Source organism: Aptenodytes patagonicus, chromosome 8 (genome assembly GCF_965638725.1).
Source record: "Aptenodytes patagonicus chromosome 8, bAptPat1.pri.cur, whole genome shotgun sequence".
NCBI lineage: Eukaryota > Metazoa > Chordata > Aves > Sphenisciformes > Spheniscidae > Aptenodytes > Aptenodytes patagonicus.
Genome location: NC_134956.1, coordinates 10,918,946 through 10,934,012, shown reverse-complemented (window position 1 = coordinate 10,934,012; position 15,067 = coordinate 10,918,946). Strand labels below are relative to the sequence as shown.

General features: G+C 40.6%; 1 protein-coding gene across 22 annotated transcripts in view; it reads right to left on the bottom strand.

The window, feature by feature from the left end:
* SLMAP (sarcolemma associated protein) overlaps positions 1–11,710 on the bottom strand; it is a 101,868-nt gene extending 90,158 nt beyond the window's left edge. For 12 of the 22 annotated variants that reach the window (XM_076346327.1, XM_076346322.1, XM_076346326.1 and 9 more), the window contains exons 1-2: positions 11,644–11,703; positions 10,050–11,513 (exon numbers count right to left, since the gene is read on the bottom strand). In XM_076346327.1, coding sequence (XP_076202442.1) covers positions 10,050–10,247 — 198 coding nt within the window. In that variant the 5' untranslated portion in view covers positions 10,248–11,513; positions 11,644–11,703. Of the gene's footprint in view, positions 1–10,049; positions 11,514–11,643 lie in introns of all 22 variants that reach the window. The other 10 variants (XM_076346316.1, XM_076346336.1, XM_076346319.1 and 7 more) reach the window with 2 other exon arrangements.
* Between the last annotated feature and the right edge of the window lie 3,357 nt (positions 11,711–15,067).

The window sequence follows — 15,067 nt, the reverse complement described above, 5'->3', positions numbered from 1 at the left end:
TCAACCAAGCAAAACAAAACAAAAACAAGCCACACCTATCCACACAACTGCATACAAAATTGTTCAACTGCAGGCACATTTACACCAGGCTGTGAAGCAGGCAAAATCCCAGAACAGGATGACCTAAAGAGCCCACAGGAATGCAATCTGGATGTCCCAGGGTGGCTTCAAGAAAGCAGAACAGCTGTGTTGGTGCAGTGTTTTGCCAAACTAACCCTTCCCAAGCCCATTTCTGGAACATGGGGTCAGAACAAGTCAACCTGCAGCTAAAATGTAGGTCTGCATTAAATTTATCAGGAGGCAGTATCTGCAATAGGATGTATGTACAACCTGTACTGATTTCAGTAGATGAGGGAGCATGTGTACAGATTCCAAAACAAAAAATGAGTTTTGAGAGAAAGTTGTCCATGTGTGTCAATGCAATGCATTTGTTCAAGTACAAAAACCACCAAAACCATTTTCCCTTCTGTTCACGTGAAAGTTACAAGTTATCCAAACACAGCATACATACTTTTAATTTTCTAATTAAGAGTCAGATTCATAAATTTAACTAAAAATCAGGATGACACCATGGGTAAAGCGCATTCAAATAGACTTAGAATATCCACATGCCTTTCTATGTTATAGGTAACATTATTAATATAATAGCAGTCTGTCAGTTCTTCCTTCAATTACAAAGGAAGGCCTCTGTTCATAGACCAAATCATTGGCTTATCGTCACAGACAGTATTTATATACCTACCAAAAGCCCTGCTTAAACAGCGCAACCAGTAGCTTTACCTAATGTCAACTAGTTACATAGATTGCAAAAACAAATATGCCCTTTCTATGACGATTTGTATTCCTGGCTTTCTCTTACAATTGCTGGAATATGCAGTCTAGGAAAAGTTCTCAAAGAGGAAGACTGAAAAAAATAATTAATTTCCCCTTTGAGTTCTTAAAAAGGAAGTAGTGGTTGAGAGCTGTAAGTGAAAGTGTTGTATTATTTCCACCCTTATGAATTAGGGGTTGAACTAGGAACATTCTTGTGTCTTTCATTTAGTGCTTCTTCTCCTCCAAGTAAATTTTAGGAGAATTTCTATTTATCTAACACATTTTGGTGGGAATTCTAAGTTACACTATAAAAGAAGTACTCCGTGTATTTCATAATACTAAATTATATATATTACACACACACTTAAAGTTCAGAACATAACTAAAGACGACAGCAACACAAGCTAGCCTACCTAGCAAATATGCCTGACCCTAGCCTCAGAAGCTTATTTGTTGGTAGGAATTAATTTTGTACCCAAAATTCTATCCCAAGTCCACAAGCAACCTAAACTAATTAGACCTGCTGTGGAGCAGAGGATAGGACTGGATGACCTCCAGAAGTCCATACCAACCTAACTTATCCTCCGACAGTACATCCTTATCATAGAATTTGGCTGTCCTTGTTCATAGTATCGGAACTTCCCTTAAAGTAAATACCACCCTAACTATACATAATGACTTACAGTTCTGGAATCCATAGAAACAAAAAGAAACTGCATCAAACTTTGTCCCTTAATAACATGTGATTATATTGACTCCACATAGCCTTAAAAATCCTCTGGCATTCAGCAAGAGGAATCCGTGTAATGATAGCAAGAAAACAACAAGGAGTTGCAATTACCTACCAAGAGCAAAGACCTGAAAAAATAGTTTAGCTGCAGAATGGATTCTTTCACAACCAGATACAAAAAACAAAGCTTTTTTTTAAATAACAGAATTAAAAATGTGAAGAATTACAAATAATTCATTATGCCTCCCAAAAGCTTTCAGATTCTTCAAGCACCTGGAAACAGTAAGTGTAAGTGCAGAAAATAGCAATGCCAGAATAAAATCACAAGTAATAATACCACCAGAACTGATATGCAATGCTATTGCCCTTAAGTCCATTCAACTATTATAGCTAACAACAAAAAAAAGAAAGGAGTGATAATTAATTGTGCCAGGAATTACTGGGAAGGTCACCAGAAATTTAAAAGGCAAACAGATAGGCAGGCTAAAAGCCCAGCTTCGCAAAACCAAGAGATCTAGCATCTACCCTATACAGTTAAGTACTACACTTCAAGAAAAGCAATTAAAAAATAGAAAGCAAAGCAGAGTCATCAAAATCTGCTAGGGGGGATTGTTAAACAAGCAAAAAAACTCTTACAGAACATTAATAATATTGCATCAAAGACATCAAAGTTTTAGAAAAATCTATGTTTAAACTTAATCTTGCTCAACACCCAGAAAAGGACCAACTCTGAAAAAGTGCCAGTTAAGAGCAAAAACTGCCTATCAGATAAGACTAATAGCATATGCAAATAGCAGCAGCCAGTACCAAATGTCTTCAAAAGAACCTGCTGTACAAATATCTATTTGGCCCATAACAGAGCTTTTCTTTGATGTGGAACACATGCATTTCCATTCCTTCCTTTAAAAAGGTTATTACTCAATACACAGTTACAAGCATCCACAACTGTTGCATCTTAAGCTTTTGCATTCATTTTATTTTTATGGAAGAACTTCTACAACTGTAATTATGAGAATATACAGCATTAATAGCTTGTTCTTAGTTTTATTTTCAGTAGTCTCAATACGAGAACAAAAGGTCACTTGTCTGTTCTAATATAGCTTCTATATCTATCTCAGATGTTGCATGTTTCTTATATTGAAGTCTTTCTGTCAATAAATATTTTCAACACATTTGAATTATCATATGAAAACCAAAACTGAACAAGATGTTCCAACTGGGGACAAACTTACTTTAACAGTAGCACAATACTGTCAATATTTTTGTATTTAGTTACAAGTTCTCACTATTTTGCACTATTAGAACATTTGTGATTGAGCCTATCTCATCAGCAATTCTTCAGTCTTTTCAATGCTTGGTTACTGTTATTTTATAACCTAAAAAAGTCTAAGAGTAACACATATTTTCCTCCAGTATGCACCATAGTTCAACTACCAATACTGAAATGTTCCTTAGCTTTGCAAGGATACTATAAATTCCTCATGCCCTTAACTACCCTTGACTAATCCCAGTACTTTTTATATTTACTTTTTACATGTTTACAAAAGTAAAAAAAAGTCAAACTGCTGCTAGTGTTTTCTGTGTTTTTCCACTCAACTACAGTGTTACTACAGGATTTTGGACCTTCTATTATAAGCCTGCTGGAAGTTCATCATTTATTTATACTTTCTCAAGACTGAAATAAACTCTAAGACATTGCTCAATCACATACACGTGTGTCCGGTAGAACATAATACAAAAATTGTATCCGATTAAGTGTCTGGCTCCAGCACAATTATTTTCCCTTTCAAAAAAGAAACTGTGCTGGGTCTCTGGCAGACAGATATGTCTTCTTGCAGGGGCTTAAGATGGTACAGCCCAATTCATCTCTCTGCCTCAGTTTGCCACTCCTAAAGCAGACTGAAAAAACGCTTGTCTATACTCAACAAAAACATGACAATACTGCAAGCCTTCTTCCACCAATTCTGCTACAAGCAGAAATGTTTATGGAAAGAAAGACAAGTTGGGAATGTTAATTCATTGTCACAGCAATATTTAACTAAACTTGGAGCTCTTAGATAATCCAAACTCTCAGCAAGTGAGCAACATTAACAGGAAGCAATTATTGATGTGACTCAAAAGAAAATCCAGAGACAACAAACAATCGTATAATTTAGTAGCAATAGCCTGTAAAATTGCTAGCATCCCTAAAGGGATGGAGACAGCATTTTTCTTTCCCTTTCACTTGCCAGGTTCCACAAACCATAATCGTTTTCACTTTATATTATCTATTAAAAGAAATGACAAAAACCAAAATGCAACAAATCAGCTGAGTATTTGTCTACACATTTTGCAGAGTTTTAGCTAGATCACATTCAAATCAACACAACCAAAGTAGCACACTGACACAGTTAGACGCTACTAACCCACATGGCCCTTTACAGCATACATAAATTCAGTTTCTTTAATTAGATAACAAAGCACCAAAACTGTTCAAATTCAGTAAGAAAAATGAGAGGGCAAAGCCAAATAAAAAATATTTCTCCAGTGTAACGTAAATCCACCTGCAAATGATCAATGGATTGCTGCAACTAGCTTGTGAAAGAAAGTCAAAGAAAAAGTCAAAAAGAATTTTGTATAATGAAAATGTATTAGGGAAGCAAGGTTTTACATTTATAAGCACGGGACCAGGAACAAACCCAAACCATCCCACTGGAGACCTAAGGAAAACACATTTACTGGCCTTCATTACTGCTAAGTAACCTGATTCATCTGAGGTTTGTAAAAATTCATTGCAAATACAAAAGGGATTTTTGTTTGTTTTTAAAACCTAATCAATGTGTTGGTGTTCCTGGCTCAGGATAGATGCATCATGACTGCAGTGGATCAGCTCCAAGAATTACAGTATTAGCTCTGCAGCAGTGGCTCTAGATGGTATCTCTGCAGAGAAATCCTTGTCAGCAGTAACTTACCTCTACTATAAATGGCCGTCAGCACTCCCACACTGGGTTCTAAAAGAAGTATGGTGGGGAAGTTTGCCGCAACCAAGAACTCCCTATCCCATACTATTCTTATGATCATATCAGCATAAAATTGGATAGTTCATTCAGGGTGAAAAGCACTTACATAAAAATATTAACAGGTGTACGTAAGGCCTGGCTGACATCACCCTCTTACCAAAAGCATCTAAGCACTGAAATTTCACCTTAATGTGTTATAGCAGATCCCAGGTCAGTCTCCCAGGGCACTTGGAATAAACATTCAATGTTTGGAAGATAAAGTGTCTCCTCTACAGACACTGCAAACTGTAAGCATACATCAAAGTACTAAGAAATAAAACATTTGTTCAGTTCTCAAAGACAACAATCATAACAGAAAGCTGAAAAGATGTAATAGAGGAAAAAATAAATAACAGACATGGTATCTACTGAAAGAAATGCCACTGATACATGAGAAATTAAACATCCCTTACATAGTTCAGCACCAAATAGCCCAGAGTATCATACAGGAATCTCTATAGGAAGCAGCAGAAAAAAATCTCCCATTAAAATCCTGCAACCCCAAACACCATTTTTCATATCGCACTAAATTTTGTAAGATAGATTTACTAAAATACTTCTGAACAAACAGGATGTCCAGAGAAGATGTCCTGTACTTCCTGAATCTTGCCAAATTCTTGATCTCCATGAAACATTCTATGTAATGTTAAGTGAACAACTTATTTTCTTTTTAAAAGTTCTTTCTCTTCTTTCTTTCATGGTCAATATACTTTTATCCCTAGTACAATATAGCAAGAAAAGAGAGCATCTAATCTTTCAACTCCTGTTTATCAATGTATTTCTTGCACTGGTGGTCCAAAATTAGATGCAGTATCCTAGACATGGCCTAACAAGCTGCAAGGGGTTCTTCCTTTCCAAGTGCAGGACTTCACATTTGTCCTTGTTCAGACTCCTGAGGTTCCTGTCTGCCTGTTCATTCAGCAAGGTCAGGTCCCTCTGGAGGGCAGCCCTGCCCTTGAGCGTATCAACTTGTTCCCCACCACACCAACACTCCCAGATTTGGTCTCATCTTCAAACTTGAGTGTACTTCACCTTGTCCTTCAGGTCATTGATAAAGATGTTAAGCGGGACAGGTCATAATATAGACTCCTGCAGTATTCTGCTTGTTACCAGCATCCAGGTAGAACAGCACCTATTAACCACTACCACTAAGCTTGATCCTCAAACCAGTTTTATTTTACTTGTCTAGTTGTTCGTACATCCAGACTGCAGTGCCCTAACTTAGAAGGCCATCATGGGAAACAGCCAAAAGCCCTGCTAAAGACAAGGTAAATAGCGTGCACTGCTCTCCCTTGCCCATAAGTCTAGTCATTTTATCATACAAGGCAATCAGACTCATCAGACATGATTCATCCCTGCTAAATCCATACTGACCGTTACCAAATCATCTTCTTCATGTGCCCAGAAAAATGTTCCAAAACTTGTTCCATGATTTTCCCAGGGACTCAAACAAAGCTAGCGAGCCTGTAATTCCGTGGCTGTACCTTTGGGATTGTTTTTTTCAGGTGTTGGTTTTTGGGTGGGGGGTTTTTTGGGGGGTGGGGGGGGCAGGGTTTGTTTTCTGTAACATTTTTATATCACATTTTAAGCTTACAAGCCATAAAGCAAACCTTAATACATTTCATCTGCTATCATGTGGATGGACTATTTGGCTTTCAATTTACTAGTTAGCATTTCTGTAACCAAGATACTATGAATGTGCTCAATTCACTTAATACCCACTTTGAATTAAATGAAAACAGTAGTATTAGCTACCACCCTAACACAGACACTTGTGCCTACACATTTTTTTTCAGCTGTTAAAAATGACCAGTTATTTGGACTCTTTTTGGTCTAAGAAAATACTTTATTTCTCACGGTTTCTCAGCCCCTTTGGTAAACTGTGGCAATGAATTCTCTGTAAAAGGTACTTACAATAGCCACTCACAACAATCTAAGGCACTGCATAATTCCAATTTCTGAAAGCCTGGATATCTGTCGGAAACTTCAGGTTTCTGCTAAAAGCTTCCACCACATCTGTCAGAAGCATTTCAGCCTGGGAGAAGTCGCATAAAATTCTCAAGGGTTTTCAACTTGCTTATTTTTAAAAACAAAAACAAAAAACAAATACACCTCCCCCCCCAATAACTTTAAGACTATTTCAATTAAGCAGTTTTTACAGAGTTTCTGCCCATATGCAGTGATAGAAGCTGAACAAACATATTTAGATTTTCTGAACTATAGCCCACTTTTTCTTTTGCTTTGATTCACACTTTTTGGAACACTCCATGTTCAGCACAACATCCACTTCCTACATATCTGGTGACTCACTTTTTCAGGCATCTCTTAAAAAGATTCATTAACTTGTAATTACTCAAAAAAAAAAAATCAATTCTAAGCATAAGCTTCTAATGTTACTGCTGTATGAAAAATCCACAAGGAGATATTACGCTGTTTCTACAAACACAAGCAAAAAGAGGCATTGCACTGGTTGTCTACAAAAGTATTAAGCACAGAATAAGTTTGAGTACAGATATTGCCCCCACCATCTCCTTCCACCTTTATCTTACACATTTTTAGGCTTACACATTATGTTAAAAGTATTTTAAAAAGCAAATCCAACTTTAAATATCTGCTTTTAATTGCTATTTACTGGTGATCTTGAAGACTCATCCTACTTTTATCCTTAACAATGCTGGTGTTACATAGACATTAGCTCCTTTGGGCACGTAACTTTTCCCATGCATAATTAAAGTGCCTTTATACAAAGAAAACATTCACATCTTTTAACTGTAAGTAACGTGTCATCTTCAACTTGGTCTATCTATGTGACATACTTCAGTTTAAGCCTACCTCTGCCTCAAAAAAAAAAAATTATATACTAGTTTCCTTGCCACTGCTTACTGATGCTCCCTCTCTCCGGTTTCTACCCTTCTTTACAGATTATGCTGATACAATTGTTTACACACTATGTAGTAAACAGGATCACTCACATGATTCACTAAAACAAACCAAACAAAACTCCAAACACTCAAGAAAAAAAAAATTATTAGAATATAACTGAAAGGCAGCTCAAGAGGCAGCACAGAGACTGGACTGAGTGACTGGGAATGCCAGAAACTGGTATTGCCAAAGCCCACAACTTATGAAACTGCAGCCCCAGATCATTCATGAACTATTTTGAATTATTTGAAGGTTTCTCTGTTACTAAATTAACATTTCAAGGTCTTATCTTTCATAAAACCCAGAATTGATAAAAGTCCTATATATGAGCTTCTAAGAAATGTTTACAAATACTGTGGCAAAAAGAATTTATGCAGGTTTAAATATAGGTCATTGATAGGATAATGACACATTCCTAAAAGAGATGTACTTATTAATAGTTCTGTGAACAATGATAATAAACATTCCTGCATGCAAATGTTCTGGCATAGTTTTATGTTTTTGTTTGTACTTTGAAAACACCACAGAGTTCTTTAAAGTAGTTTTTGTGATTCAAGATTAAGCCTGTATTTACTAACATCTACCACCTGCTTTTTCACAACAGTAATTTATATCTATTATCTCTAACAATGCATTTTTCCCTCTCCTCCAACTATCTCACAATTTACTATTCAGATACTCAACCAGATGAAAAACAGACCATATTGCCAAGAAACAAACACAGAATCCAAAATTCTCCATACTGCTGTATCAATGCTTTAAACCTTTTACAGTACCACAACATCTAACATGCAAAATTTACAGTAATGTATTCCTATGCATAATCTTAAACCCCTTCTGTAGTTGATCACTATGGCTACTGATCCAGATACCCACCTGGGCAATTTTCATCAAGACCCCCATCAAATCCTCGCATGAGAGTATCTCAAGAACTGTCACATACCATCCACTTAATTACAACTACCAAGTTGCTATATCAACTAGATAAAATGAATAAGCATATAATTTTTTGACCTGTATTAGAAAAGGAAAGCTAACTGAAATTTAAAAACAAACAAAAAACCCAAAACACCTGACTGTCTTTTAAGCTCATCTATTAGTTAGCAGACTTTCTCAACACTCAATGCTTTGTCAAATTAATAAATTTTAACATGGCTAGACTATTTATAACCATAAAAGAGCACATGGGGGTCTTAAAATCTTTACAAATCATGAGAAATGTTGATAAAAAGCTATATGCATAATACTTCTTAATTTAAAACCAGTACAATAAATTGGAACATTTTACTTTGTTGAGTCAAACAAGAAAGGTTAAAAACTAAGCTTAAACTGAGAATATTTCATGCACTTAAGTTTTCTAGAGTGTCCAAGAATGCACATCACATCCACAACAGAGCCAAAACAACATGCTTAACGAAACACTAATACAGATAGCAGTTTGCACAATTACATGCAGGTAACTTGAAAGCCATGCCATAACCCAGCCTTAAGAAATTAAACACTTGTCTTGTCCCATCATGCCCAGGTATTGCATAACATAGGAAAGTTAACAATGGAAGGTTTAAGAACTTTGACTGCGTTGTACTTTTCCTCATGCTGTGTCATACTACTAAAAAATACTGCATTAATTACAGACCATATTATTCTTAAAATCAAGAGCTACACTGACCACATTTCATAGAAGGGCATGCTGTGAAGCTAAAAAACAGAGCTGATTTAGAGCATATGAAGTTCTAGGGCCTAACATCAATATATTTGGAAAAAAAAAATACAGTGCTGAGCAACTGAAATCTGCACTTTGTTCATTTCTTGCTGGATATTTAAAATCAACTTGACAGTCATTAAGTAAAATAACTTTACTTGTCCCAGTTCAATCCCTAGTGGACAAAACAAGCACTACAGAACCCCTAAATTTCACTTAACAAGATAGATAGCCTTTTGAGAGGAACAGTTAAGACAACACCGTATATATTTTAAAACCATTTTCACTATCAATAATACCTTGTTTGCCATTTGTTACACTCCTGCTGCCAGTAACAAACCTTCTATCAGACCCAAACGACAAAATACTCTTTATAAAATTTCAAAAGGGCAAGTAAGAAGAGTGCCAAACCCAGTATTTTTTTTAATCAATTTTTTGACACTCCTCGTAATGAGATTTATTTACATGCTCAGATAAAATAGGATTTTCTCAGCATTTAAAAAAATACTATTAGACCATTATGTTCATACAAGCCTGTGCTTTCAGATTTGTATTATTCACCTCAAAATCACCTAATTCCAGCAATGAATAATATGCATGCAAATTGTTCAGTACTTATCACCATTTTCAACTGTTTTATGTACTTTTAATAATATTTAAAGTTTCTGCTTAGTAAGAAATTATCAACTTACCTGAAAAGTAATCATTTTAACTATAACACAAATCTTACTCTTTCCACACGAAACCATACTTATTACAGCAAAACCAAAGTGATCTGCAATCTACAGGGACTTGCTAAAACACATATGCAGTTCATTATTTTTAAGTAAAGAAAACATCTTACCTTGCCTGTCTTGTGATCAAACCAGACAAGAGCATGGTTCCTGGACAGCACCTTACAGTCAAAAGTTGCATTATTCTGAGCTGGCCGGCAGCGAGCCACTGAGCGGCCAATCTTGACAGGCTCGTCCAGGTAGACATGACGCTCCTGAAACGGATGAGAGTTCGGGCGGCAAGTGAAGATGGCCAAGGCTGAAGGCATCGAGGACAAATTGGAGTTGCCACACCGACCAGAGATGAAGAGAGCCTCTTCTGATGCAGACTGTCCTCCACAATTTTTAACCCGAACCTCCACAGCAACTTTATATTAAAGCGGGACAAACATTATCATATGAGAGGCCTAACAACTCATTGTTTCAGTGTGTAAACTAATTCCGGCAATAATCCAGTGAAAAAGCCCCATTATGTCTTTTAATAATATCAGCAGTGGCCCAAAAAAAGTCTAAAATACACAACTTTCAATCCATCCTCCTCCGGAAGAATAGGAACAAGCATCTGATTCCTTCAAAGAGAAGGAAAGGCTCCTTGAAAGAAGGATAGAATGTCTTAAATCCAAGTAGATGAGTCATACAAGTACTTTTGTTTGTAACCTCAACTGCCTTCTTTCCCACCCCCCCCTTCCATAAACAACACTGACCAAAATTCTGACCAATGCAACATGGAAGCAAGGAAAGGTTTAGGGAAGGGGGATGAGGGAGAAGGATTAGCGTCCTCTCTCAAAGCACACAGATCAGGAGGTGGAAGGTGAATACAAAGCCCTCACTCCACAACAGGGATTTAGTCGCTTCACATGGCAATCCGCATTTCACCATCTTCGTATATTAAGCCAAAGCAGAATAGGTGGTCCTCAATTTAGGATGGGGTATGAGAGCTATACTGTTTTCCTCCCCTACACCAGATACAGCTGAACTGTTCTACAGTTTCAGGCAGCCACTCAGATAAGGAACTCGATAAGGCATGGAGAGGGCTTCAAATTCTCCTTCTCTCGCGGACAAACTAACGCGTGGGAAGGGTCCTTCGGGGACGGCCTACGAAGTGCACTGACAGGTTGCTCCCAGGCGGTGCCCGCGGTGGCTCTGGCTGGCAGCAGCGGGCAAGCGTCCCTCCGCGGTGGGTCTGCTGGCGGCCGGTCTGCTGGCGGCGGGCGGGGGCGTGGGGGCCGGCGGAGGAAGGAGGCGAGCAGGGGGCTGCTCCAGGAAGTCTCCGCCAGAAGCCCCCGGCGCGGGGAGCAGCGGGCCGGGAGAGGCCGCGTCCCCTCCGCTCCGCTCAGCCCCTCCGCAGGTGGCTGCGCATGAGGAGGGCCCGCTCCTCAGCCACCCGCGCTCTCCGCCTGCCGAGCGCGGCTCCGCTGGCCCGGCGGCGGCCGACCCTGCGGCGGCGGGAGAGGCCTGGCGGCCGGGCCCGGACGCCTCCCGCTCGGTAGCTCTGCCTCTCAGGCAGCCACCGACCACGAAAACTTTCCTCCGACCTGCAGAGCCGAAAACAAACTGGGTCAGACGCGTCCCTCGCCCGGCGCGGCCCCGCGCCTCCCCCCGGCCTAGCGCTGCCCGGCCCTGAGGGAGGCACAGGGCGCACCAGGGCTCCGCTCCCTTCCTTACCTTCAGCGCAGCGGCCGCCATAGTGACTGGAAACCTACCCGGTGTAGCAGCCGCGGCGCTGCCGGGGAGGGGAGGGGCGGGGGTTGGGGGGGAGGGCAGGCGGTGGCGGAGGGAGGAGCCGTCCTCAGCGGGGCCTGACCAAACGGAAGGCGCCGCAGCCGCCTCCAGCCTCTGCGCAGCAACTGCGCAGGCGCAGGAACGGGGTCTGCGTCGGCGCGCTGCGCCCAGTGAAGCTGCGGCAGCGGCCGAGGCCCCGCCCCGTTGCCGCTGCCGCCCTGTTCCGGGTGCACGGGGCGGGGGGGTCCCCGCGGGGGAGGGGAGCGCCTGTGAGGGGAGGTGGGCGGCGGCGGGCTGAGCCGTAAGGGGCGAGGGTCAGGGCGGTTGTGCGGGGGGCTGAGCGGCCTCCTGTGAAGCGGGAAAAGGGGTAGAGGGGCTGCTGCGGAAGGGCACGGCTAGGACGCGTTAGCAGGTGGGAGCGGGGGCACCCTCGGGTGCCATTTCCTTCCCCTCCCCTGTTCTCCTCAGCTCTGGCCTGGGCGGGGGGAGGGAAGGAAGGAGCGAGCGGGGCTCGTCTGCCGTTAAGTAGGGGAGCCCTGAGGAGAAACTGGGGTCACACGTTATCAGCAGAGCTCTCATGAGAGAGTGCAGGAGTCTCCCCGGCGTCCTCCTGCTTTCTCCATGCTCTTCTTGTCGTTTTATGATCCCAGGTTGAAAGATTTTGGAAGCCGCAGTGTCATTTGACGTGTCTTGGGGAGGGAGAAATGTTGCCCGCGTTTTGCCGTCTCTAGTTACAGGTTGGCAGCTGGAGCGGGGGGATCCCTTGAAGTGGTAACCACAGCCACAAGGCAGAGTGACAGGGAAGGGTCGGGGCAGGACAGAGGTGGGGTCACTGGTGCAGTGTTTTCCCTCAGTAGGTCTTAAGAGCACCATCCAAGGTCATATTCCTGTTTTTTAGAAGTCAAGGAAAGGTTCCTTTTTCAAGGTCATATGGTAGGCTAGTGCCGAACAGGTCTCTCTGGTCCGAATTCATTTTTAAGTCCGTCATTCCCTATAAAGCAAACAAGCGGAGATTGTTTGATGTAAGATAGATGTTGGAGTCATGCCAGCACTATAATTACCCTGTGACAAGGTGTTAGGATTAGGGATATGGGAGGGTTCTCTGATGCCAGAAAGGCCGTGGAGCCGTGGAGAAGTGGGGCTGGGCCAGGCGGTTTAGCCAGCAATATACGAGGGAAATAAGCAACAATTGAGGTAAGGCAGTGGAGTGTATGACAGAAGGCATGATTGCTGTGCTGTTACTTATAGTACAGTAAAATCTCAGGGTTGTCTTATTTTTTTTCCCTTTCTTTTTGACTGCATTGTGATTTGGGGGTGGGGGGTGGGGGGGTGACTCATTACAGCCTAGTTTTCTTCTGTTTTCTTCCAATGATCCAATGAGAAAAAGATAGCAAAACCAGGCTGTAACATCTGTGTTTGGAGCAAAGAAATGAAATCCAAGATGAGAGACAAGTCTGATTTTTGAAGACAAAAAAAGAAAGACTAATAGGTGGAAGCTTTAGGGCTGTATGTCCATAGTTTTCAGTTCTCCTGGCAGGAGACAAAAAAATACCTGGCACACCATTTCATGGCTTTAATCAGTTTGTTTATGATATACTATTGTGATAAGTATATTCCTAATTTACTAATTTTTTAAGTAAATAGAAATTCAGTATGGCTATTGCTTATAGCACACAAGGTGCCATAAGTAATCAAAAGGGGGAAGGAAAGGGGTATAAAAAGAGGATGGGGAAAATGGGGAATAAATGTAAGTCCATCAGGAGTTAGATCTGAGGGAAAGAGTTGCAAAAGTAGAAGTAATTGAGAACATTTTGGAATTGCAAAGGCGTAAGAATTGGAACAAAGGGTACTACAGGTGTTGGAAAGAATGTTTATGAGAGCATTTTTGTATTTTTGTATGCATATTTAATGGAGAAAGGAGTCTGAAAGTAAAACCGAAGATGAAGAAGAACCATTACTATCTATAGGGCCTAAGAGAATCAAGTAAAAATGATAAGCTGAGCAGTGGATATCTTTTTTTGATGTTCTCTGTAAGTATTTATAATTTTTAAATATTGAGATCCAAACAAATTTCATACTGTATTGTCTGTACAGTATCTTTCTCAAGTCTTCCTGCAACCAGTAGAATGAACTAGCACCCTAAGTATCTCTGTCCTTTAAACTGTAAGCCACTGCCATACTATGGTATCTTGAACCCTTCTCTGTCCCCTGGAGAAATCCCATTTTGACAGTCCCATGGGGGAAGCAACGGTATGTGCCAGCTGCTTTTCTAACACTTTCTGGCGCTGCCAAGTGGGCATGTAACAACAGTTCTACCTAATTTTCATCAAGGGCATTAATTTGAGCCTTCCTTTTCTGCATGAGTGCCAGCTTTCAGAGAAGTTGGATGGGTTTAATTATCTCTCAGACTTTTTTACTCCTATTTCAAATTGCCTAATGGGTTCAAAAGTTATCGGGCAGACTCCTAGACTAAGTTAAAAATACAGAAAATGGTTGCATTCTGAAATGAGGATACAATTATTGTATGGGTATTTTATGAGGTATTTGATGCTTACCAGAAAGTGTCCATCTTAGAACTTTGGAAAGCAACAGGTGGATGAAAAGAGTTCAGTATAAAATGCTCAGCCGCTGTACTGTGCTCAGCAGGAGTAAGGAGGACGTGTAAGCTCATGCTTCGTTTCTGCGAACCACTGTTTGCCACACAACCAAAAGAGGCAGTGAGCTTTGGCAGCCATGTTAGATAAGGGCAGCAAGATGCCACTTAGGTGGCCATCATTTTTCCGGGCAGGAAGGCCATAAAAATTTTATGACAGCCATCATAGCTGAGGGCAGAAACAGTCTGCTCTATAGCCATCTTGGATAAGGGAAATGGAAGGGAGGGAGCTGTCACATTTGTCTCCTGAAGAGCTGGTGTCTGTTTCGGGATGATGAAATTCAGCAGATGTACAGTTCATGTGCATACCTGCCAAACATCTGGATTTTGGCTTGAGTGTGTCAAAGTGCAGGAGAGATTTTAGGGTCTTAATGACTTGATGAAAAAGAAGATCTTTTGCTGAAGGAAGTCTGTTGTGAATTCTAAGTTGACTGTAACTGACTAGAGAAGAAAAACACTGAGCATCATTATAGGCAACTCAGTGCAAGATTTCTGAGTGTTGTGCAATGATGATCTAAAAGGCTACCAAAATATTAATATACATTAGATTAAGATTGTCAGTGGGGAGGTGTTGTGAACCAGTTGCTTAGAGGGAGATCCTGACTCAAGAGACATTGTTACATTTGGAATGAATGAGGCATACTGTATAGCAAAAGTTCAGTTTCTAGTATAAAAATTAAGATGCAAACTGAAAATGAAAACAGAATTAACAGG